Raw genomic sequence first — 24,644 nt, forward strand, 5'->3', positions numbered from 1 at the left:
GTGACTGTACGGAGATGCTGACGTGCCTTAACCTTAAGTTAGCCTTAAGTGTGTTGAGGGGGACAATAAAGTATGCCATTGATCGTGATTTTTAAAATGACTGCCCTAATTGGGAACCTTGATTAATCGTGATTAACACGATTAATCTCGACAGCCTTTGTTTTAATTTTAGTTTTAGTCTTAGTTTTAGAGGATAATGGGAAGAGTTGGAAACAGGCAGGAAAAAGTGGGTTTGAAACATGCAGGAAAGGAGCTGCTGACTTTAACATGTGTGCATAGGGCACGACCTAACCACAAGGCCATTGGCTCCCAACCTCCCAGAATGCCAAAGGTCTTGGGGGGGGGGCTTAAATTAGCACATAGTGACTAAAACCATGATAAAACAGTTATTAAGTAGTTTATACTAATGTCTTTTGATAAGAAAGGCATGCATAGGCCTTTTCAAGGGTTTTATCAGTGAAACGATTCAAATCTATGTTGATTTTTGGAGGCAGTGTGCCACTTTTTCTTCTCCCTTGGATCCTGTCAGGGCTCTGCCGACAGGATCCAGCATTGTGAGTATTCTTGCTACAATACCCTGTCTTTCTCTGTGTTACGCTCTAACTCGTCTCCTCGACCAGGCGTGCATCTTTCAAACTCTATAAACTCCAAAACTTTGAATGGAAACACAGCCAAAATTATGCTGGGAATGACTGTGTTTCCACCCCACCGGGAAAGGAGACTCAGACTCATCCGCATACTTACAAAACAAAAAAAAGCGAAAGGTGGCATTCAACATTTCAGAAAACTCAAGACACAGTTACATCAGTATGTTAGTGAACCGTTCAAGAGGGTAGTACTCATGCTAACCCAGGAGTTAATGGGAAATCCTGATATGCTGAAGTTTGGTGCTTAAGTATCTGAAGCTAATTACCCTTGGATTTCGTGTAAATGATAATTTAACAGGAAACACTTTGATTTTTTAGTTGTAGCAGAACATTTTCACAGCCCCTCCCTTTTATGATGGAACCATGAAACCTTGACGTCTCCTCTGTCTGCCTTAACAGATCATTCTTAACCATTTTGAGAAAGTTTAAAGTGGTGTGTGGAAAAAAAATGCATTGCAGACTTGTGTTTTTTTTGCTTGATTTTGGGGTTGGACGGAGCGCAGAGATGCAAAAGGTAGGTTCCCTCCCCCATGGGTGTGTCCACTGGCGGAGGACCTCAGTGTATCCACCTGCAGAAGCCGCTTGTTCCCAGCACACTCTACTTGAGCGCCGCTACGCACGGGTCAGTCTGCGTCCGCCACTCATCACCAGGAAAAACTCTTTGTTTCTAACATCATTTAGCGGGAAATACGGACTCTTTGATGCGATTTAGAGCTCACTTCAAGTTAAAGCGGCCGTGTCAAGTTAATTTAAATCCAAGCTTTGTTTGGCTGTGGGATAATCGTGCAGGATCTGCAGCGGATACACTGATACTCGTGCGTGCGGACAGAGGAGCTCAAAGGATCTGGGTGGATGGTTTATAACTGTTGAACAGCTTTATCACAGTGTTCATTGGACGTAACTAGAAGGTAGGTCATACATGAAGAGCTGTTACAATTCATGGCGAAGCAGTTTTAGTATTTTCGGGCTACTCTTAATGATTTGATCCAAAATCAACAGGACACCTCATGTGCAGAGTCGAGGATAAGGCAGTGATGCATGCGCTGAATGTGGATGTATAGTCTCTGATGTATGTTTTTCTTTAAAGTCTTGCTATCTGTTCTGTTTCTCAGACTAGATAATTCTAAAGTGACTTAATTTCAAGCAGATTTAGTCTATTTTTGTGCGTCAAATTCTCATCCGTATGGGATGTAGTAATGCCCTTATATTAATGTATTTTGGTGGACGAGTTTCATTGAGAGTTTATGCTGCATGTGATGCTGTATTTACAAAAAACAAATCTGCCATGCGCAGCGATTTCACTCATATAAGAAGCTCTTGGTGCCACTTTACACAATTTAAAATCCCAGGTACGCTTATAAATGTCGCGTGGTTCATGTTCATGCCCTCATATCTCAAAGCTCAGTCACGCTTTATTTTGGTGAACGGTCTTGCTTTGGAGTTGTGCCTTCAGGGCTCAACGTGGAACTTGATCTTAAACCCTGACTGACAGTTTGACCTCAGACTCAGATCCACGTTTACGAGCAGATCAGTTCAGTTTATGGATAATTACAGCTAAACGTGTTTTACTGCGTCCAAGCGTGGCACAGCTCTTTGTTTATTTTACGCTGCCTTCACGCACAATTGTGGCACCTTTTATTCATGCTTTGAAGTTGTAGAGTCTGTCACTCTTTTTTTATGGGGGACAAATTTAACTCCAGCTCCCTTTTGTGGCAGATAAAAGCATGTTGATGCGCTTTGTGTGTGCACGACAGTGCGCACAGGGCTTCATGAGCAACTCCTGCACTGCTTGCAGTATTCCTTTGGCTGTAGGCTACTGTAGATTATTGACTGGGTATTCACGGAAGAAAAAAAAAACAATTTGCATGGGGTATGATTTACTTTTATAGAATGGTTTGTATGTAGTGGCTCTTGCTGGCGTTCCCAGCTGGATAGAGACTCCTTCATTCAGATTGTCTCCCTGGATGTACACAGAAGCAGACAGAGGCAAGAATAACTGTGGGCGGTTAGGAAACGCACAGTAAAATGAGAGACCAAGCAGAAACCACAGCAGCAATGATGACAATTCAATTCTGAGACAGTTGAGTTTCTTCCCAGACTCCTACAGCCCTCTGGTTTTCTGCTTCAGGTAACTTGGCATATATTGCATGCCCTAATGAAATGACACAGTGAGGCATTTCCAGCAGTAGATTGTTACATAAAACAGATCCTATCTCAGTTCTATCGATTTCTATTTTATCACTTAAGAACCATAGCTTTTCTAAGAATCAGAGCACTGGCTGTGAGAGAGCATTTTCAGCTCAGTGAGATGGTTTCTGTAGTTAGTGTGTGAGGCAGAAGTTCAGGCACATTGTCTGACGTTCATCCCTGTGTGTCCCTCAGCTCCTGGACTCTTCCTCCTCTCCTCTGTTAATACACAGAGGGACAATGTTGTGGGACAAACTGTGCTGGCTGCTGGCCCTGTTGGCCCTAACGTCTGGGGGGCTGCCCCCCTCCGAGCCCCTCTCTGCCCCCAGGATCTTCCTGTCCTTCAAAGGTAAGACCCAGAAACCCTGTGACTCTCTTAGTTCAGTTTTTGTTTTTCTTTGCAGACATGCTGATTTGGTTTAGTACTCAATCAAATCTTTTATTCCTCGCTCTTGTTCCATAACTGGAATGGGTGAACTATTGGCACAGCTGAATTCAAGACTTGGCATCTATTCTCTTGCTGCTTTACAGAGAATTTGATTGTGTGTTGATGAGAAAGAGGGGCGAGGAGATGTGCTGCTGAACATTCAGGGTCAGAGAACGTGTCTTCTTTTAATCGCCTGGCTGCCATCAGTTGCCCAAACAGGTCCTTTGTATGACCTCGGCTCTCCTCTGAAATCAAGTCAGATTTAACACTTGGCTGGACACACACTTGGGGCACATCCAGCATGTTATGAATGTTTGCTGGTGCCACATGAGACCATGTGTGTGTGGAAGTGTCCTGTTAAAATAGGTCTCCATGGTGTATAGTCTCTTGAGCTTTTTCATTCCTAGGGCTGGTGTAGCCAGTGTGTCCATGTAAAGCTTTTATGGAACGTTTTATACCTGTTTCTTAAAATACTCATGTGCAGCTGTGTTGAATTAGAAGCATTATGAACAAGGAGTGTCATGATCCCAGAATTTTAAATATCCATAGATACTGGTAAAAGTCTAATGGCATACATTTCACAGGAACAAAAATGTAAGTCTTGGACACACAATATTATGTCATTTTCAAAAATTGCAGGCAAACATATGCTCTCTGTGCAGCTTACACAAATCCGTTGATAACCAACAAGTCAATTGAGACAGTGTGCAAGTCAGATTTTTCATGGATTAATTCGTCTCCATTGCATCTTAGAAGACAGACAGTTTAATTAGAGCTTCTGTCTTTGTCAACACTGTCAGTCATTGACAACTCTGTCATGAACACCAAATAAAACGGTGTGTTTTTTCCTCCAAATGATGGAAAATCTTATTTTTTATGATCCTTAGATGTGTATCTTTTCAAGACACCCCTTCCTAATAAGTCAGTAAGTAAGTAAGCCAATACTTTATTGTGTTAATTTGTTCCTCTTGTCATGTTTTCCCCAAACTGATGAAAACCTGAACCTGGAAGGCTTTTTCACTGACTTTGTGTCTTGCTGCTACTCTGATAATTCACTTACCTATGTTTTTTCCCTAAAAATCCCATCTCATCCTCTGCTTCTCTAATAGAGTTGGATTTCATCCCCCACTGGTCTCACATTTACTAGTTAGAAAGAGTTCATTTATTTTCTGCTGCTTCTAATTGAGTTTCTTTTTGTTTTTAATTAGTTTCTGGGGGTACTTTATGCCTCACAGAGCAACTTCAGATAGCCAGAGACTAGAAATGCACCTTGGCTGTGCATTCTTTAATTGTATTGGTATTGCACCATTCTGCGGGGAACAGCGCTGCAAAGTGCTTTTATTAATTATGTATGTGCCGGTTAACTTAACCAAATAATAGGCTTTAGGATCCATGATAAGTGTTCTGTGCTAGTATAGATTTGTTGTAATAAGTGCCGTCTGAGGAAAAAAGAAGCATCAAATTTTCAATGAGTATTTATATTTAGATAACAAAAAGGGACAGTGAGATGAGCTTCAAGTGTAGGCGGCTAGTTCTAGCAACTAATAGTGCATTTTTGTTGATTTTGCCTCCGTGTGTGACCCAGCCTCACATGATTTTTCATAAAGGTTACACACTTTCACTTCCTACTGATTATTTGCATTTATTAAACGAGAAGGTTTTTGCTGCTTTTGGCTGGAATCCAGTATTTTGACACTAGAGAATCAACACTTAGTCTTTTCTTTCAAAATATTTGCTCTCTATCACAGCATCAGGCAACGGATTATAAGCATATATACACAAAAGAAGTAATAGATAATATCTTGGCTGGGATATATACAGTGTAAACTCTGCAATTCAGTGGAACCATCTGCTATAAACACTGTCCTCTAAATCACATCCTGCATATAATGCCATTTATTTATCTTTCTCTTTATATTAACACCATATACTGACTTTTCAGCTATTGGGCCAGGGACTTTATATTAAGTGCATGTTTTCCTAAATCTCTGCAGATTTAAAAGCTAAAAGATTATCAAATGTAAAAAGGACAGTCAAAACAGGGTAGGCTGTCACATCATGTCCTGTATGTCCTGTACATGTGTAAGTCATACTTTTTGACCCCCCCCCCCCCCCCATCTTGTATTGGTCGATTTTGGTGAGCCTGTGTGAATTGTAGCCTAGCCCATCTGCTTTAAGGTTCAACGTGTTGTGCATTCAGAGATGGTATTCTACATACCTTGGTTGTATTGAGTGGTTATTTGAGTTACTGTTGCCGCTTTATCATCTCGTACCAGTGTGCCCATTCTCCTCTGACCTCTGCCATCAACAAGACAAGCCACTTAAATCCCCTTTCTTCCCCATTCTGATGCTTGGTTTAAACATCAGCAAGTCATCTTGATCATGTCTACATGCCTACATGCATTAAGTTGCTTCCATGTTATTGGCTGATAAGCCATTTTTGGTTAACAAGCAGTTGAACAGGTGTACCTAATAAAGTGGCAGATGGGTGTATATAAAACAATAATAATACAAGTAATATTTAATTTGAAGGTCAGGTTTGCTGGAATTACTGTTAATGTCAGTCTTTTTCATTATCATCATGAGCTTTAAAAACTTTTTTTGCACAGATCCAGGAAAATCCTGTACTGTACTTCAGTCAATTTTTATGAATCTTTTTTGTATAGCGCCGATTCCAAACAACTGTTATCTCAAGACATTAACAAAGAGAGTAGGTCTACATTTGGCAACTTTTAGCAAAGTGTTAGTGGTGAGGGCAAACAAACAGAAACCTCGAGCTGAACCAAACATTTGTTGTGAACAATCAACTGTTGAAAGTCCTTGGATAAGCATTTTATTTTTTTGTTTTATTTTTAATCAGATTGATTCAATGGGTTTCTTTCCTAAACTTTTTCTTCAATAAATTCAATTTCACATGCTTGCTTTGTTTTACTTTTCATCAACACTGAAGCTCAAAGTCAACAGAATCTTCAGATGTGAAGAATAAAATAGGCTTCGATGCCTGCAGATCTTTAAAGCCTCAAGTTTACAATGCAAACAAGTGTAAGAAAGCTAAGCTGATAATTTAGTCCTTTGAGGTTCCCAAAGCAGCTACTGAGTGTGTTAGTGCAAGCTGAGTTATTAACTGTGATAAGGACCAAGAAAGCAAACAGAAGCTAAGACCAAAGGAATGTCTACACGGAGCTCACAGAGATAGATCATCAACCAGGACTTCAAAAGAGACCCAGCACTGGACTTCTGTGAATCTCTCAAACCAGATTTTGACCATTTAAAAAAGGGCCGCACGTAAGATAAAGTAATTTTTCAACTGGAGTATCTGTTAAAGATGACACAAAGAAAATAAAAGCTTCTCTTATTGTCTTCTCTGTCATGATGCCTGGAGGAGTCCGGCTCAGATCAGCTGCCGAGAAGTCCTATATTTACTTTCAAACAAGGTCTGTAATCAGATGCTATTTTAGTGTGTGGGGCTTGGCGAGGTTGTGACCCTTCAGACAGAAGCCAGTCACACCCGAGGTTAACTGCCCTCAAACTGTGGGAGAATGGCAGCATATTAACAGGTAATAGCTTGTTAAGGCCCATTTGAAAGTGTTTAACTTTGTTTTTCCTTCAGCCCCTTTGGTCCTTGGAGGAACACCTGGGTGCAAGGTTAGCTCTGGGAAGAAAAGCAGGCGGTCCTGTAATTGGACTAGTTCTCAGGGACAATCTTAAGGTTATGACAGCCTTTCCACTTTTTTCACTTTCTGTCAAATTGTCCCACAATGATTGTCACAGCTCAACAAAGACTTCCCTATCGGCTCATCTCTCCCGACAGTTTCAGGGTTAGAATCAGCAATGGCAGCATGTCCTCTACCTATGTTTCCACAGGATAAGTGGGAGCTTTCACTGAGTTTGAACTTTACTGCAACAATAGACCTCATATGTGATTATATAGGTAGATTTATGTGTGTGTAGTACATTGGAGGGGCCCTTTTTCTAGTTTAACTCATCTCATTCCTCTCTGTAGGTGGTCCTGTTGCTGACTTTTTGACTTCTCTGCTAAACGAGAAAGTACTATTGTAAAAATCAAGAGATATGGCACATTTTCTTTTGATTGTTTGAAGGATACCAAAGTAAAATTTTGATTTTGACCTCTCCTCTTTTACGTTTGTGTAAATGGTATACTCCAGAGCAAAAAGCCTTAGCCAATACTTGCTGCAATCAAATCTCAGTAAATCAACAAGCTGCTGACAGTTAACCCAGGCTTACCTGTCTGCCAGCCAATCAGAGTCAATTAATAATTTAGCCAGTGAACTCCAGACATACTTTACAGACAAGGTCAGGGCCGTTCCTGGCCAAAGTGAGGCCCAAAGCAGATTCTGATATGAGGCTCCCCAACACTGCGACCCCCCACCCCCCGACTACCATCACCCAACATACTCATTTAACAATATTTATGCAAAATTATCTCTTTATAACTATGAGAAATATTATTATATTAATAATTAAAACAAAGTCTTTGCAATTTAACCTGTTAGATGCATATAAGAGACACTGTTCTTAGTTGTAATTGGGTCTTCATCAAGGATAACACACCAAACACTACCACAGACCTGTCTTCCAGCAAAACTAGTTTTTATCTGAAAAAGTCACAAAAATTATCATGCTTTAAATGATCACATTCCTTGTTATAATAATAAAAATAATGTTGTCTTTTTCCATCTGTGCTTTTTTTAAGGTAATCACAGTGGGTTAATTATTTTCGTCATAACATTAATACCATTTTATTAGCCATCTGTTTTATTAGGGTCTTCTCCTCAAAATTAAACTGGCATAAACCACAGGATCTTGCCCCATCACCCCCCCTCAAACACACCCATGCACCCAATCCCCTTCACTCAGACACAGCAGCTCATCCATCTTGCTTCTTTCTCTTCCTCACTGGTTTTCTTCTTCAGTGTTATCATCAGTAGTCTGGCTTTTATTAAAACACCGTAAACTATACGTTGTCTTTATTCATTTATACCCACAAAACAGCTGATCTGCGCCAGGAAGTTCAACGTCAGTAAATTCCTGATCAGAACCAGCGCGGGAACTTTATGAAGTTTTATCATAAATTCACAAACTAAGCGATGGTAGAAGTTAATGTTTGACAAGAGAGCTTGCAGAATAATGGGTGACAGATGCAATGACAGTTTCTGTGCTGCAAATATCAGAAGAGAGAATGCGAGAGCAAGCAGACACTGCGCTCACTTCATTGATCACGGATGGCATCGATCTCCAAAAAAAGACATCTTTAGGGTTAATTTACTATTGTGTGATGGCCAGGTAAAGTTTATGTTTGGTTAACGTTGTATATGCAATACCTGGATCATATTTATCATGCAAACACTGGACTGATGCTCAGAGAAAGAGAGGGGAGAGAAAAATGCTCAAAGTGAGGCCCCCACAGGGATGAGGCCCTATGCGTTATGCATAGTTAGCATATAGGCAGGGTCAGACCTGGACAAGGTGCTCACCTGCAAACGAACATCATCAAATTGCCACAAGTGAACAGACTGCCACCTGCTGCTGTGATTGGCTTATCAGCACTGAGAGCACAGAGATTGAAAATGCATTTGTTCTGCAAGTTCTCTTTGAAACCCTCCTGCTGTTCAGATAATGTCATTAATTAGCCACACCATCTAAGCACATTACACATTATAGTGGCTGTATTACATCCATCATTAAAGATGTTTAACATAATGAGATGTATATGAGATGAGCTTTTTATAAATATCCACGGAAGAATCAAGAAATTTTTGTCTTATTTTCTTGTGCTGCAGTTTTGAATGATTTACCTTCATGATCTAATGTCTCATTTGATATCGCACATAGAATTGGCTTTTTGTATTTATTCAATAGGAAAGTTGAACAGAGACAGCAAATACGGGGAAGAGAGTGGGGGAAGACATGCACCAAACAGGACCAGGGTCCAGATTCAATCCTTTGACAAGTGTGTTGGAGACTATATCCTCCAAAAACAGGCGCTTACTTTTTCAGCTAAACAAAAAAAACAAACAAAAAAAAATCTAGCCAAAACAAGACCTTAACTGACACTTTCCTACTTCTCATTTCTTTGAGACAAAGCACTCAAAGAGTCCACTGACACTCTGAGTAGCTTTTGGTTTGTGTTGATTCTGCAACTCATGTAGACAAAGGAATACCTTTAACTTTTGCTGATCTAGTCTTGTACATGTTAGGTGGTAACTTATAGATTCTTTTTTTTGTGCTGTTGTTCATGTTATCTGACAAGTACTACACAACAAAGGTCAGGCATTCAAATAACTTACTGTGGTACCATGACCTTGTTTGCATTGGCCCTTATATACAGTAAGCTCTCTTGAAGGTGGCAATGCTGTTTGGGCTGTGATGGCAAGAAAGACAATGTAGTGGGCGTAGTGGGCCATGAGAGCATGGAGGTGGATCTGGGATGCTGGAGATCACTGTTCAGCCCTCTGGAGGCTTAACGAACCACTGGTGAGGGAGGTTTTCCACTTCACAACTGTTGGCTTCTTGCTGCTGATTGGTTGGCATGGTTGACTTGTAGTGGCAAACAGTAATGATTTACTTGGTTTAAGGACTTCTTCACTGAGTGATAATCATTTCTGTACAGCGCAAAATTCAGTATCTTGTGTTTGCTTCAAATCTGGATTAGCCCCTACCCCTCCACCCACCCACGGTTTGTTAAACAAAGTGAAGCGCAACTAATAAACGGGCATCTTTGGGTTGTCACCAAGGAAATTTTGACCATTGTTCCTTGATTTCCTGCATTTGTCAATTGTTTAAGCAACAATTTGTGGTGGGAATTTAACTGTGTGTAAAATAAAGTTATTTACTAACTATTCTAATCTAATTTTCACACTAAGCAGGAAGATTAGATTTTTGTTTTTGACACAGTAATTTCAAAAATGATGGTTTTATGTAAAAGATCTCATGAGAGTAATATGGCTGCTTTATACACTTAAAATCAGACTTCCAGAGACTAAAATTCAACCGTTTCCTAATCGCATGCAAGTGTCTTACATTGTGTTGCATCATACTTAACTTGTGAAATATTCATTTAATATGTTATTCTCTGCCCTGAAATTTTCAGATTCCCCTAAATAGTATGACATCTATCCTGCTTTTATTTTGAATGTGGACAAATGAAAGGATAGCACTTTTTATTTACAAGCCTTTGACAACTCTAAACTGATTGGTTTTTCCTAAGAGTTGACAAAAGTCAGAGCATAACATTTTAAAAATGAATATGGCTATTACTACTGAGCACTTTGTCCTATTTATAAAAAAAAAGCTAACAAGCGCTGTTGAGTGATAAAAGTGCAAGATGATCAAGGAAATTTCCTTTCAGAGACTCCTGATCCCTTGTCATCTACCTCTTTTCTTGTTCCTCGCCCATGTCAGGAACCATTGAGGAAAATAGTATTGTGAGGACAGGTGAAAACTTAGTGCTGTGTCACGTCACATCACAAAGGATTGTTCACATGCTGTAGGTAAAATAGGAATCAGTTTATCAAGTTTATTTTGACAGTGACGCTTGCTTGCATTGTGCGTAGGACATGCACAAGCCTTACATGACAGCTAAACATAAAATGTGAATGATTTCACCACAGTAAGTTTATGTTGCAAGGAAACATTTTGAATTTAAGTGATTTGAAACTTGTTAGTCAAGCTAAAAAAGCAGCAGACAGAAACTGACTGGTCAGCTGTTTAACTGACAGCTGGTGCTTGTGGAAAGCCCTTATAGAGGAATCAGTATTCGTTTTGGCATGTTTTATAAGCAGCTACAACTCTACACAGTTGTTTCGTTACCAGGGTTTGTGAGGATAAGAGGGAATAACAGTAACCAATACTTTGACTATGACTGGAAAGTAGTGCAGGCAGGGGCGGCAGGCTGTCTGAGGGAGAGAAGAGTTACATGTTTATTTTTGTCAAACAAGCACAAGTCTGCAGCGACACTGGTTTACTAGGTTTTCTGTGAAAGCAAATAATCTTTTTGCCCAGACTAAAGTCCACTGTGTCCACTCCATCTGAACCACTCACATACACTGCATTATCCAATCCATATCCTCTGTGTCCCTGCTGCTACCAGCTGTGCTTGTTTACTGCTTTCCCAGCAGATAATCATCATCAGTACATGATGGGAACAAGTTTGTCACAGCTACATACTGTCTCTGTCCTAGATGCATTCCAGTTTCTGAGAAGTTATGAAGGCAGGATGCTTTTATCTTTTGGTCACATTGCTACTCAATCGTACACACAGTACTTGGACGCAGCAGGCTGTCTTCATATGCACAACACATTCAACATTGTACCTGTTTGCATAAGTCAGCGGTCCAGTACTCTGTCCCCTCTCCCAATTATCTCCATTAGAAAATGTCATGGTACTACACAATGTTTCCACAGACCAATGTGTGGTGGCTGTGGCACGCAAGCCTGCAGCAATTATTACAATAGTTTGCTACTTTCTCTCCAGAGATGCTGCTGGGGGAGGAAGGGAGGAGGAGGGGGGGTGCATCCCAGCAACCTCTGCTCTGCAGGATGCATGCTGTCAAAGTCTGATTATTCAGGAGAGGGAAACAGAAGGTGACAGCTCCCCGTGCTAAATATAGTGTCCCTCCTGTCTGTTTCTTTCTCTTTTTTTATCTCCCTCTCCTCCCCTGCCTTTACTCCACACTCACACCCTCTCTATCTGCTCAGTGATAAGAGGTTGGCAGTGTCAGGTGAGGCAGGAGAGCACCCAGTATGCCGCCTACAGCTGGAGCGTGCTGTTTTAGCACACTCGAAAGGCGAAATGGGAGGTCTCTGAAGTGCCTGGACTTTCCTTTAGAGGAAGGCACAACGGTGAGGCAGCAAAGGAATGTATGAAAGGGGAGTGGGTGGACATGTGCAACAGAAAGGGTTTGCATTTTTGCTCAGCTAATATGCAGAAAATGCAGCACTAACTTAGAAAGCAGGCTTGAAAAGAAATACTGGGTTTCTTTTGTTGATCTCTTTGTAAAACATTCAATATTCTCTTATCAGCCATAACTTTGGAGCCACAGTCTAATGCAATGCAGTTCAAGAGTGGTAGCATTAATGCTACTCTTACAATGCTTCTACATTTAAATGGGTAAAGAAAAGGTTATTCTACTTTATATTAATAGTTAAAGCCAAAGTGGATGTTGGTGGTGCTGTACTGGAGTGCATTTTGCTGAAGTATTCTTCATGTTTTGCCCTCCTTGTGTATAATAATGGATTGGATCAAATATAAGAAATGGCTTTCAATGTCACATACTTTGCTACATCAGCAACTTTCAATGATAAATATAAAAAAGAATTTTCTGACTGTGCCAGCAAAATCTGAAAATATAGAAGTGAGATAAAAGCAGAAGTTATTTTAGGGTTGTTGTATTGAGGTAGGTGGATTACTCAGGATGTCATAATAAATGCTGACTGTTAAACTAATGATATCAGTGACAGATTTTTTTTTAATTCCAAGGAAAGTGGGAAAGGCTAGGTGAGCTGTTGTCTGCCATCTGGATAGTTTTCCAAGCACTTAAAGTCTGAATTCCATCCAAAGAGTAGAAAGATACATAAATCTAAAGGAAAAGATTAAAACTTTGCTATTTATTCCTCCAGAATGAAGTAATATATAATTGATCATATATTTAGCTATGTGCACTGCCCCCTCAGTTGTTACAAGCATACATGACTTAATGGTCAGCTGTAAATGTCCCTTTCATTTTGCCTAAAATGCATGACACCATTAGTGATGCTAAATTAGCTCTCTCTTGCTCTGTTTCAGCACAAAAAATGATGCAGTGTCTTTGCTATCAACTTGGGGTTAGCCCCAAAGTCTTTGGGCAAAAATTGGAGATAAGTGATGTCACCGTTAGCATGAGTTGTCTTAAAACTGTTTACTTAACTTTGGTCCTTGCACACCAATATGCAATCTTTGCAGAGTCAGCACACAGGTCTGCACAAACAGGTAACAACACAAACTCTTTTCTAAGTAGAATAGGTATTCTGTCTGGCTTTATGGGTTACGAGTTTGAAAATAAAAAACATGTCCACAAGTGCTGGAATTCACTGTTGTGGCAACGGCGTGGAGAGTAGTGCATGTGTTAGGCAGGAATGAGAGGGGATGTATAAACAAGAACTGCAACAGTGTTTGGCGGATCAAACAAATTGGGAATAAATGTGACCATTGATAATGCAAATATTATAAACTTGTGTTATTTTGATATAAAAACTTGTGTGGGTCATCTTTAAGCGTCAGCAGTCTACTTAAAGGGCCTTTAAAAATGATCAGGCCTGTGACACTTTCCTGCATGTCTTTCCCAGTTCTCTCATCCCTGTTTCCGATTCTGTCCACTGTCCTCCTCGGTCAATAAAGGCACAAAATGTCCAATAATAATAATTACCTTGGGGGCCCCAGGGCCTCCGATTGAATAGCCTGGTGCTCAGCCATTTGGCCCTGTATTAGTTTTCATAAGTTTAACTTTCTGTGGAAATTTACATTCATCCTAACCCAGGTGACCAAGATTTACATGATATACAACCATGGAAAAGGTGAAGACCTTTTCCAATGCTTGTGTCCCTTTTTTTATGTAAAAAAATCCTCGGATGTTACTTCACCAGACAAAGAAGGTTAAAAGAAAGTATTATGGCATGTGTTTTTCTAAGTCTACTGTACACATCACTCTGAAAATGCAGCACCCATGACCTCTGTTGTTATTATTGGCCTATTTTCAGCAAAGAACAAAAAAATGGAATAAAAATTCTTTGATTTTTTTTTTACTCAAACCAGTCAAACTTTGTTGATAAAGCACTTTTCAGACAAATTAAATTGCAGATAAGAGTAATAGACCAAAATCAAAACAAAGTGTTAAAAATACAATTACATCATTTTATTCACTGAACAGGCTTTTTTAGGTGAAGAAACCCAAATGCTGTATTAAGCGATACTTCTGTTCAACTCTGTCAGTGTCAATAGCTCTGTGTCAGAGATCTTATGTGTGCATTGACTGTACATATGAGATGCCTTCACTCGATAAATAGCCTTCCTAGTTGCCTGTCTGCTGTGCAAAGGGGGGCAACACTCAGCAGGAGGTGTGTGACAGACACACTGTGATGAATGTGTGTTTTTGTGTGTTAAAGTGAGTGTGTGATAGACAGGGCTTTCATAAAAAAACATCCTGTTGTCTCTTTGGTCTCTCCTGCAGCCAATTTTGTGGATTGAAATGTGACAGACAGGATAAAAATAGACGTAAGCGACCGTGGTACATCAGACAAATGTCATTTTTTTGTGTCTTCTTTGAAGAGCTTGATTGGCTCCTGTTGCTGTGTCTTTGTCACTGATTTCCTTTGGGTCCGTTCAATCATTATGAAAAGTGGATTATTAGACAAATTATTAGAGGCAGAGACTGCACTTGCAGAAGAAGAGGAAGGTGGGTTAGAGGAAGAGGACAGTAGTTGTGGTTAGAGACTGAGTAAGTGAGGGGATTTTAATGACTTTTACTCAGAGAGGAATGGGGAGAAAGTCTTTTAATATTTATGTCAAGTCCATGCGGTTACGTGTGCCTTGTTTATGTTTGTGTGCTCATATTCTTGCACAGCTTCTGCAAAGCTCTCTCTATATATGACACTGCTTTGGTTCCGTTGCCATAGCAGCATCTACCTGTCACTCCTCACAAACCAAATCGGGTTCAAATGCTCCTCTCAGCAGAGGAGAAGGTGGGATGTAATCACAGCGCTGAGCTTATTTCCCCTGGTGTCTGCCGTCTTGTCTGCTCACAGGAAAAACCCGGAGTGAAGCGGCATGGAGGCGAGGAGGCTTAGTTAAGACAAACGAGAAAATAAATGAGCTCAAACAATAGACTTTGAAGAGGCTGCAGGGTGATCTGGTGAAGTTTCCCAGGGAGGGTTTATTGGGAAAAAGAGAAGGATTGTTTTTTTCTAGACAGGATCTCCAGATGTGGCAGAGGAGAAGGAGTCCTTGAGGGAGGGGGAGGGGTACTGGGTGCACCCTGGACTGAAATTAAGGAGACAGCAGGTCAAGGGCACTTCTCTACTTGTTTACTCAGACAGCTATCATTCATTATCATTTGTCTGTCAGTGTCCAGATCTAGTTACGGCAGTGCCGTGACCTCGCTCATGTGGTTACCATTGTGAACACTTGGGGTGGGAAACTACTTGGAACACGCACTCTGTCATGTTTTGTGCACTTACTGACTGTGTGTGTTTTTATGTTTTTGCTACTTTAACACCCTGGTAGACATCATATCAACTTACAAAACTTGTTGGGTTTAAGCTCAATTGCCTTCAGTGACCGCTTAAAGAACAATACATCATTATATCAGTACACAGAGGAAAACAAGTGCTATTTAGTACTCAGTAATAACAGACACAAAATAAACAGAAAAGGACAAAGAAAGCAAGATGCAAGAAACATCTGTAATACTTGAGTAACATGTAACAAAGGAGCAAAGTTGATCTGAACTATGAGTCATAAGACTGATTCATCAAACAAAAGGAAATTAGAATGGCAAGAGTTTTGATTTTGTATGCCAAAGTCTTTTGAATGAACAAAGGAAACATTTTCAATCAAATCTCTGCTCAAGTTATTGTGATTCACAATTTCCAGACTTTGTACTACATGCATGATTGAGATGAAACATAAGAATGGTCGGTCAGATGAGATTAAGTTTGAAAATTTCTTGTGGGCTGTGAAGTTAAGTTGAGCATTTGATGTGATTTATTTTCATGTGAAATGTTTTTGTTAATAATAATAAATCAAAATGGGATGCAGCCCTTTATTTTACTTTGAATGCATGTGTCTGAACTAGGGCTGTCAAACCACTACATTTTTTAAAATCACTGTTAATCTTGAATTTCCTGTTCTTGATCACAATTCATCTTATTTAATTTGGACTTTTGTACCATCTAAAACTTCCTGTGTGGAACTTCACTGGAAAAGGAACTTGTTAGGGATTGTAGAGATAATAAGGACAAAAAAGTAAATACTAGATCACACAAGGTGCAGATAACTTGTCTTGTCCACTGAGCTGAGTTTTTAAAATGAAATGAGACATGAAGTTCGTTTAGACCACAGATTCATGATTAGACGGGTAAGAATTTGCAGCTGCAGGGTTCCTACAGATCCTTAAAAAGTCTTAAAATGTCTTATTTTTACGAGTGAGTGCTCTGAAATCTTTCTCTTCTACCTGCATTTATTAGATTTTACACAAGAGTTATTCATCACTAAATCCCCCTTGTCAACACCATTGTAGGGTGGCAACGCAATTCCACAGCACGTGTATTGCCTGGTCGACTCGTTGACCAGGGGGATCTTGCTTGGACAAAAGCTTTTCGATCAAACAATCAGCCCACCGAATGGAAGCCGTCAGCCCTACAGCAGTGTTTATGGGCTGAAGTTTTGGTGTAAAAAATAAAGTGGAAAAGAACTGACAATTTCTAAAATTAATTAAATTCTAATTTGAACACAGTTTCCATTTCCTATTTCACATTGACCTGCTTGCAACATCCTGTTATCAGCTGTTTTTGACTTGACGAGCTGATTTCAATGGCAACCTCGTCAGACCGCTTCAACCATCACCAGTTCTAAAAAAGTCTCATTGTGTCACAGATCTTTTGTCTAAACTGGGCTGCAAGGAGTAGTGGTGGACTATCTTGCATTGCTGTTGCTGGAGGGAGGCGTTGCAGTGGCTTATCAAAAGTCTCAACAGTGTATACAGCCAGAGGATTATCGAACGCACGGTGAAGTCTGCTTCACAAATGTAGGAACAGCTGACATTGATGGATCATAATGGTTTATTCCAAAAACCTGAACTTTCAGGGCCTTAAAACTTTGAGTACAAACTAACATTGTTAAAAACAGAAGCACTTTTGTAATGCTAGGATAAAAATAGACAGTCAATGATTGTATGAAGTCTTGACTCAAAAGATGTCAGGAAATTTAGTTTCCTCCCTGGAGTTGCTTTGCCAGACCTTTACTTCAGCCGCCTTCAGTTGCTGCATTTTTGTGGGTCTTTCCACCCTCAGTTTTGTCTTCAATAACTGAAAGTGTGCACTGTTGGTTTGAGATCAGGTGGTTGGCTTTGCCTCTGAAGAATATTTCATAGATGTATGTGCTCTCCCAGGGATTACTCTGTGGGTTCAGGGTTGGTTACTGTGTGAAGTAAGTCAATATTTTTGCTTTAAATCAAGATTAAGACATAAACTGGGTACAACTTTGGAGACAGATTTGTTAAGTTGGTGGGCCAGTTTGTACATTTTTATATGTATTAGTTTTTCTCAAATTTTTTTGTCAAGAAAAACATCAAAACATTTGCCGCCTCCAGCTTCTCAAGTGGCTTTTGGAAGACTTTTGGGGTGCAACTATCCACCGTACAGGAAATGTGGGGAGGATAGGGCTGCAGAGATTTGCATCAAAGTGCTGAGCTCAGGACTTGAACCTTAGGCTGATACATTCAGGACTGTAGCCTATATATTGGGGGTTCTTCAATGAGGACTGATCTAAACCAGCACCCCTAAAATGCAGAGTAGTTTGTACTGTCAGAAAAGACAACAATTTCTCTGTTTTGTTAGTGATAGCATGTGTTTCTGAAGGGAGAGTGACGTTAGATTGCAGGAGACATGCTGTGGGAGAGTTACATCTGACGAGCTATTGTTGGTATCATGTGTCTGTGAGGATTTTCTGCATTCCTATCACAGTAATGTTATCTGAATTCAACATGACTGACTACAGACTTGTTCTCCTCCCCTGTGGAGGAGCTTCTCTAGGAGGAGAGGAGGTAGAGAAGGAGACAGAGAGACAGAAAGACAGAGAGACTCAGATAAGAAGGGCAAGAGTCAGACTGTCAGGAAGATAGAGCGAGCGCAGGGAAGTATGAAGGGACTGATAGAGCAGACTGAGATGGGGTTCTGAGCATGCTAATGGACTGTGGGGCATCAGTGTCAGGTGTGCTATCTCAGCCTGAGCATGGATGGATGGATGAATGGATCTGAGAATAAAAAGGAGAGTAGTGTGGGTGCATGAACATCCTGCAGACAAATGATGTGTCTGCTTCCTATTAGCTGTGTTTGAGCGTTGGCTGAGATGGTTTACCTCAGCTGGTGACTGCTCAGACTGTTAAGCTATGAGCCAGTGCTTGACAATAACCATGCACCCTGGGGTTAATGAAAAGTGCTGGCTTTAAACAAACTTACAAATTGTCCAAATGATTCTCTTCATAGGTTGCGCTTTGTTACTTTAGTGTTTACGGACAATGGCTACGTTTACATGAGAGCTATAATTCCCCTTTAATTCAGAATAAAAATTAAATCCTCTTTAAAAAGATTAAAAATGACCTTTAAACACCTAATTCCGAATGAAAATGACCATTCCGAATTAAACTTAAATCCGAAGTAAGTAGCTGGTTTATTCTGATTTTAAATCTGAATTGAATAATTCCTCGATCATGTATATGTTCATTCCGCTTTAAATTAATTCCGGTCATTCTGCGCAAGCTCGTTCCCTTGTCCTGTCGCGAGGACGCACATATTCCGCGCTAGTGGGCACATATTCCAGGATGGCCGCCCGAAGCATGCGTTGGACTCAAGCTGAGACTATTTTTTTAATAAGAGCCTTAGAAGATAGGGATATAATGAGAAGAGTGGATGGACGGAAGCAGACGGAGTTTGTTTTCTTCCGGTAGATGTAAATACGTCACGTCCGCCCCCTGTCCAATCAGAACCCTTCCCAACCCCCAGACCTTAAGCGGAATTGAATAAAGGCGATTAAACGTGTTTTCCATGTAAACCTCAATTTGGAATTACTATTTCCATGTAAATGTGAAGGAGAATACTTTAATTCTGAATTATTTAGTCACTTAAGTGTCCTAATCATATTTAATGATGAAAATCAGAGAATAAAGTTATAAAATTCAGATGATTCAGATATTTCACAACCACTCTGTAGAGCAGGGGTGCCTAAACCTTTTTCAGGATAACAGGGCCAGTAGTTCCTTGAAGTTGGTAAAAAATAATCCAGTGTATATTAACATATGCTTAGCAGTTGACTATGCTTAAAGAAAACTATACAGCCACCATCACAGCTTTCCATCAATGGATAAAAACACAAACAACCAGTGAGTGCTGAGGATGCCCTAGTCAGCCCTGGCACCACTGGGTCCACAACGGCTCAAGACGAGACTGCATGGTCTGTGCAGCAGAGAGGAGACACTATATACTGACGGCTCTCCAGGCATTAATGTTGCTGCAGAAGGCTTTATGCTACACTGAATAAAAGGCTGTTCAGTAATGTTTGACAAAGCATCAGTTGTTATACCTTGGTAATGAGAAAGTTTGTAATGTTTGATAGATTGTCCAAGGGTAAGTGTTGTAAGTACTTTGACAACCTGCAGAATTTAAACTAAAGCCTAGAGTGGGTTCCATACTGCATTTCTGTTCAGCAGCATAGAAAGTATGATGTGAGGCCAAAGTCTATGTATTTAGAATGGTTTCTTTATGCTGAATATTTATAAAATCAATTTTGCTCCTTCTGTGCCAGTTTGGAAAAGTTTCACAGCACATACTTCATGCCATAGATGAAAGGTCAAACTTGTTTTCAGGCTGACACTGTGCAACCTCAAACACCCACTACCTCCTGTAATCTTTCAGGTGTGGGAGATTCAGACTAATAGTCCATCAAGCCTGTGTGTGTGTACAGCGTACATTGGATGGAGACCAGGTATCTGTCTTTGTGATTATGAGAGAAATTAGTCCTGTGGTTCAGCCTGACCATGATCCTGTGGGAGGCTGCAGGAGTGCTGTCTCACTATTGGATTAAAAAAGAGCCTGAACATTCCTCCTCCTCCTGTCAGAGCTGTATTTCATCTTTTGGCTTCAACCCTCGCCTCCTTTCATACGCTCTACATTTATTCTCTCTGCAGGATGCATAACTGGTGAAAACTGAGCCTCAGTCAGATGCTAACATCATTACAAAGCCCACCTTCAAGGTTCAAGATGTAAACGCTTGGTAAATAGCAAAGCCCTCCTTGTCAGATTGATCTCGCTTCAATCGGATTTGTATTCCCTGTGTTCCATTAGCTGCTGTGGCTTCGGGCGAGTAATGCCTGAGTTTGAAGGTCAGACCTTGTGAGTGAGACACCCCCCCCCCATGTGTGGGCGAGCCCCCCTCCCCTCGAACCCATCTCATCCTGGAAGAACAACAGAGACGAGACGAGCGGAGGAGGAAGGGGGCCGAATGTGGTTGAACATGAGGCTTCCAGGCCTTGTTTTTTGGGTTCATGCTCTGATGGGCTCCCTGATAATGTGCTGATTGTGGATGGGAGGAGACAGCCTCTCATCCCTGATCATTGTGGAGGTTGCATTGACACCATGCCAAGTTTTTTTTTCTTCCATCCCAGCCCTGTTCACGCCTCTTTGCCTCAGTGCTTTGTTAGTCGGCCCTGTTCTCAGGAAGCCCTCTAGGTGTTCCTAATGGTATGTTGGCAGTGTTGTCCCATAGTATCTGTGCCATATGTGTGTGTCTGTGTGACTGCATACATATGTATGAATGAGAAACAGGAGTGCGGGCCTCCTATGTTGCTGTTGTTATTGTTGTTGTTGGTGTCGACGCCTCACTCATCCCGGTGAATGGACTGCTCAGTCTCAATAGAAGAGGGGCGTTTGTGTGGGTTGGGTCCATCATTCATTTACTTCATTCATGTCCCCGGGGAAGCGGAGGGGGGAGTGGCATACAACACTGGCACCACAGCAATACCCATCTCTCTCCGTCCTCTTCCTCCTTCGGCTAACTTTCTCTCTCTTTCATTACTCTCTCCCTCACTTTATTCTCCTTTTGGCCCAAATGCCGAAACAGTCATCAGTCAGAGCCTGGCTATGATCCTGGGCTTTCATGTTCAGTGCGATTTCATGTTAGATGATTCAATGTGCTCCTCAGCGCCATGTGCTTCGTCTGCGCTATGATGATGGAAGACCACAGACAGCCCCCTCAGAAAACTCATAGGAAGTGGTACCTCCTGGCACAAACACACAGAAACAAACTCTTTTCCACGGCTGACAGATCGAGTTTTAATGCGGTCGACTCAGCTGAGAATCCCACAGAGCAGACAAAAACTGTCTCCTGACATTTGGGAAGATCTCCAACTTAAATGTTGCTTTGTTCAAGTGTAATCGCATTTGGAGGGTATAAAAAGCTTGGAATTCATTAGTCCATGGCTTCTGATTATACCAATGTCACTGGCGTAAAGGATTGGTGCACAGCGTGAAATTTACCTTTTCACCACCGTGGACGGATTACACTGTCCTATTAAACCATCTATGCATGATTAATTAAACTCAACCCATTGCAAGGCATTATGAGCAGATTAGATGCTGTGGTTCTAAAAGGATTGTTCTCTGTCTATGGCAATAATTTATTACAGGGAAACAATATTGTCTTATGCAAATCAGACACAGGATGTGTGCTCAAGTTTGACCAGTTTGCATAGCCTTATAGCTTTTAGCATCGACATCTTTGAAACGGTTGCCATGCTGGTTTAGCTATTTCAAGATAATTATGCATCCAGCATTAGTCTGCAGAAATTGTTTGGATTTGTTTCACACATCCATCTGGAAAACCTTCAATACTAAGCGTTTGGGAAAGGGCAGAGGATTTGAAAAAAACTCGGAGTGTGATTGGATGAATGTTCTGTCTGTCACATCTTTACAGGCCAAACAGAGCAACAAAACACATGGCGTAGCTGCGACTAAGGTGTGCGTGCGCAGCTACCGAGGAATAACGTGAACCATGGTGACAATAGACATATCAGTACATGACTTTTGTCATTTATGAAAAGAAAACAACTCAGTGCTGTTCTTTGTTCTTCTTTTAACGAAGAAATGTCATCAAGTTCTGATAAGGCACTTTAGCAGTATCCACGTTAAGCTCTTCCGCCATAATTGCACCGGCCTCTCTCGCTGCTTGCTTACGTCATGACTCCGCTGTGCCTTAAAGTAATGCCCCTCGTCACTGATTGGTCCTGTCACTTTCTAAATGGCCCAAGCTGAGATGGGAGCTTTGCAAGATGGATTCGCCAGTGAGAAGCAAGGAAACGGGCGTATCCATCTGCTTTGCAAGGTTAGCCTGGAAAGGGTAAGGATTAAAAACTATAGTCCACCAGGTTCTTTTTTTAATGCCTTTTATTGTTGCTTTATCCAAGGAAATTTCACAAAGAAATTGTGAAAATATTGCATTGGACTGGTGGCATAAGCAGCATCTCCAATTCTGCTATTCCAAAACTTTAACTGTTTTAAACTGAGAGTTGTGCACTGAGATTGCTAAACTGCAGCACTTTAGTACAGAAAATATTCTCTGCCTGCCAAAACAAAAAAGCCTTTTACGGACACAAGCTAATCTGGCATGCCAGGACTGCTTCTTTCATTCACTGCACTGGGCAGCCTCCTTTAGTTTGTGTTTGGGAAGGGAAGAACCTTTGAAAATATCTCACAGGGTGATTGGATGAATGTTCTGTCTGTTGCATTTATTGTGGGCCAATCAATGCAACAAAACACACAATACAGTTAGCATGCTGGCAGCAGCTTATTTTTTTGTTTTGTTTTGTTTTGTTTTGTTTTTTTTACTATCAGTGGAGCCAGTTATTGGATCAAATTATGCCAATGCTGGTCAGAGGAGCAAAGAAAAGCTTTCAGTGCAGTTCTTCGCTCTTCTTTTATGAAAGGAATGCTGTCCAGTTCTAATGAAACTGCTGCTATAGCTATAGCTGAGCTAACCACTACACTGGCTGTAACTGTTTTTAAACTTGTAGTACACCTTAACCACACCTGTTACTACCACAAATGAAAGCTGAGACCTATTAAAGGCGAGCAAAAACATCCTTCAAGCCAAAAAAAGTCTACAGTCAGGTTCTTTGTTCCTCCTAAAATAAAGAAATGAGGTCCAGTTCTGATAAGAACTGCCTCTATAACTACATCTAAGCAAATGACCTGTTGTCATTGTTGACTGGCTTGCTGTACAATTAAACCCCGCCCACAGCTACCCCCTCATTCTCCTCAAATGATGCTGGTTGGTCAGGTCAGTCTTAGAAGGTTCATAAATATTTCAGATTGAAGTTCAGCAAAGTTAAGAGTCAACCCACCATATCGCCTCAAGTTTGTCCTTCATTGGTGGTATTACTCTTCTAAATTCACACTGAAAGAAACAGTCTGATTCTGCAACAATTAGATCTAGTTCAAGCAGTGGCGGTTAGTAAAGGTTATCTCAAGCTGAATAACATAACTTTGTAATAAACATGGTAACTGTTTTCATCATTAATCCAGATAAGGACATAAACTAAAGATAAGGCAGCAGCTGTGGAGAGAAGTACTGGCTTTGCCTCCCATTAATGTCAACGTTAGGCTTCTGTTTCATATCATGAGACGGACTGTCCTTGACACACTTTTGAGTATCACAGTCATCAAAAGCAGGCGGTGAAATTCAACCTGGCAGATTAAGCTGTAATAAATGTCTCCTTCTTTAATTTATTTATCTTTTTTTTATGCGGTGTCTGACTGTGTGACGATCAAACGAAAATTTCTCAGCTCTCCCAACTCTTTCTTGTGAGAATATTTGGAATGATTCACAAGTTCTTCAAATGATCAGAACCAGACTGCTGGAAAAGCTACAAGAGAAAATATGGCGAACTGCAAAACAAACAAGCCCCAAGCAGGGGAAAAAAAAAGGCTTGTCTGCTGTTCAGATCTGATGAATGAAAAACAGATAACAAAGATAGAAGACAGGAATGTGAGAGAGCTAGAGCAACTGCTTTGAATAAAAAAAAAAATCTCTCTTCAGTCCTTGTGTAGTGTTTGAGCAGCGTGTGTTTGGCTGCCTTATCAGTGCAGAGCGGATGGCTTCGCACTGATTTATGAGCAGGTATGACAGTGAAAGATAAGAGGGTTTTTAGCCTCCATGTGCCACCTTCAACACTCCATGTGTGGACAGATGAAGTGACTATGACCATGATTTCCTATACTGTCATGCAGGTTGACTAAAGACTGATAAGCATCTGGACTACCTTTCTGAATTTCCGCATTATATCTAGTAACTATCTCTTTCAGAACAGGTTCTTCACGCTTTTTCTGTCTTTGGTCAGACACATCTTGGCATTTGCCCCCTGAAAATTTAAATACAGATGTGTTGCTTACAGTAAAAGTATTACACAAAGCTGAGCGGTTACAATTCACTGAATACTATCAAAAAATAGTGGTTCTGAGATACCATACAATGGATATTAATGTCCTGCATCATGACTGTTTAACCACTGGAAAGGTCATTTCATCATTTCTTATCTCATTCTATGTGCGCAAACTAAATC

At 40.7% G+C, this 24,644-nt stretch overlaps 1 protein-coding gene across 2 annotated transcripts in view; it reads left to right on the top strand.

Annotated features, from left to right (window-relative positions):
• Positions 1-1,141: 1,141 nt before the first annotated feature.
• sema3fa (sema domain, immunoglobulin domain (Ig), short basic domain, secreted, (semaphorin) 3Fa) overlaps positions 1,142-24,644 on the top strand; it is an 80,775-nt gene continuing 57,272 nt past the window's right edge. Inside the window, exons 1-2 of one of the 2 annotated variants that reach the window (XM_041783010.1) lie at positions 1,142-1,161; positions 3,030-3,183. In XM_041783010.1, coding sequence (XP_041638944.1) covers positions 1,153-1,161; positions 3,030-3,183 — 163 coding nt within the window. In that variant the 5' untranslated portion in view covers positions 1,142-1,152. Of the gene's footprint in view, positions 1,162-1,262; positions 1,556-3,029; positions 3,184-24,644 lie in introns of those variants that run through there. The other variant, XM_041783011.1, reaches the window with a different exon arrangement.

The sequence above is a fragment of the Cheilinus undulatus genome, linkage group 3, assembly GCF_018320785.1.
Source record: "Cheilinus undulatus linkage group 3, ASM1832078v1, whole genome shotgun sequence".
Taxonomy (NCBI): Eukaryota; Metazoa; Chordata; class Actinopteri; order Labriformes; family Labridae; genus Cheilinus; species Cheilinus undulatus.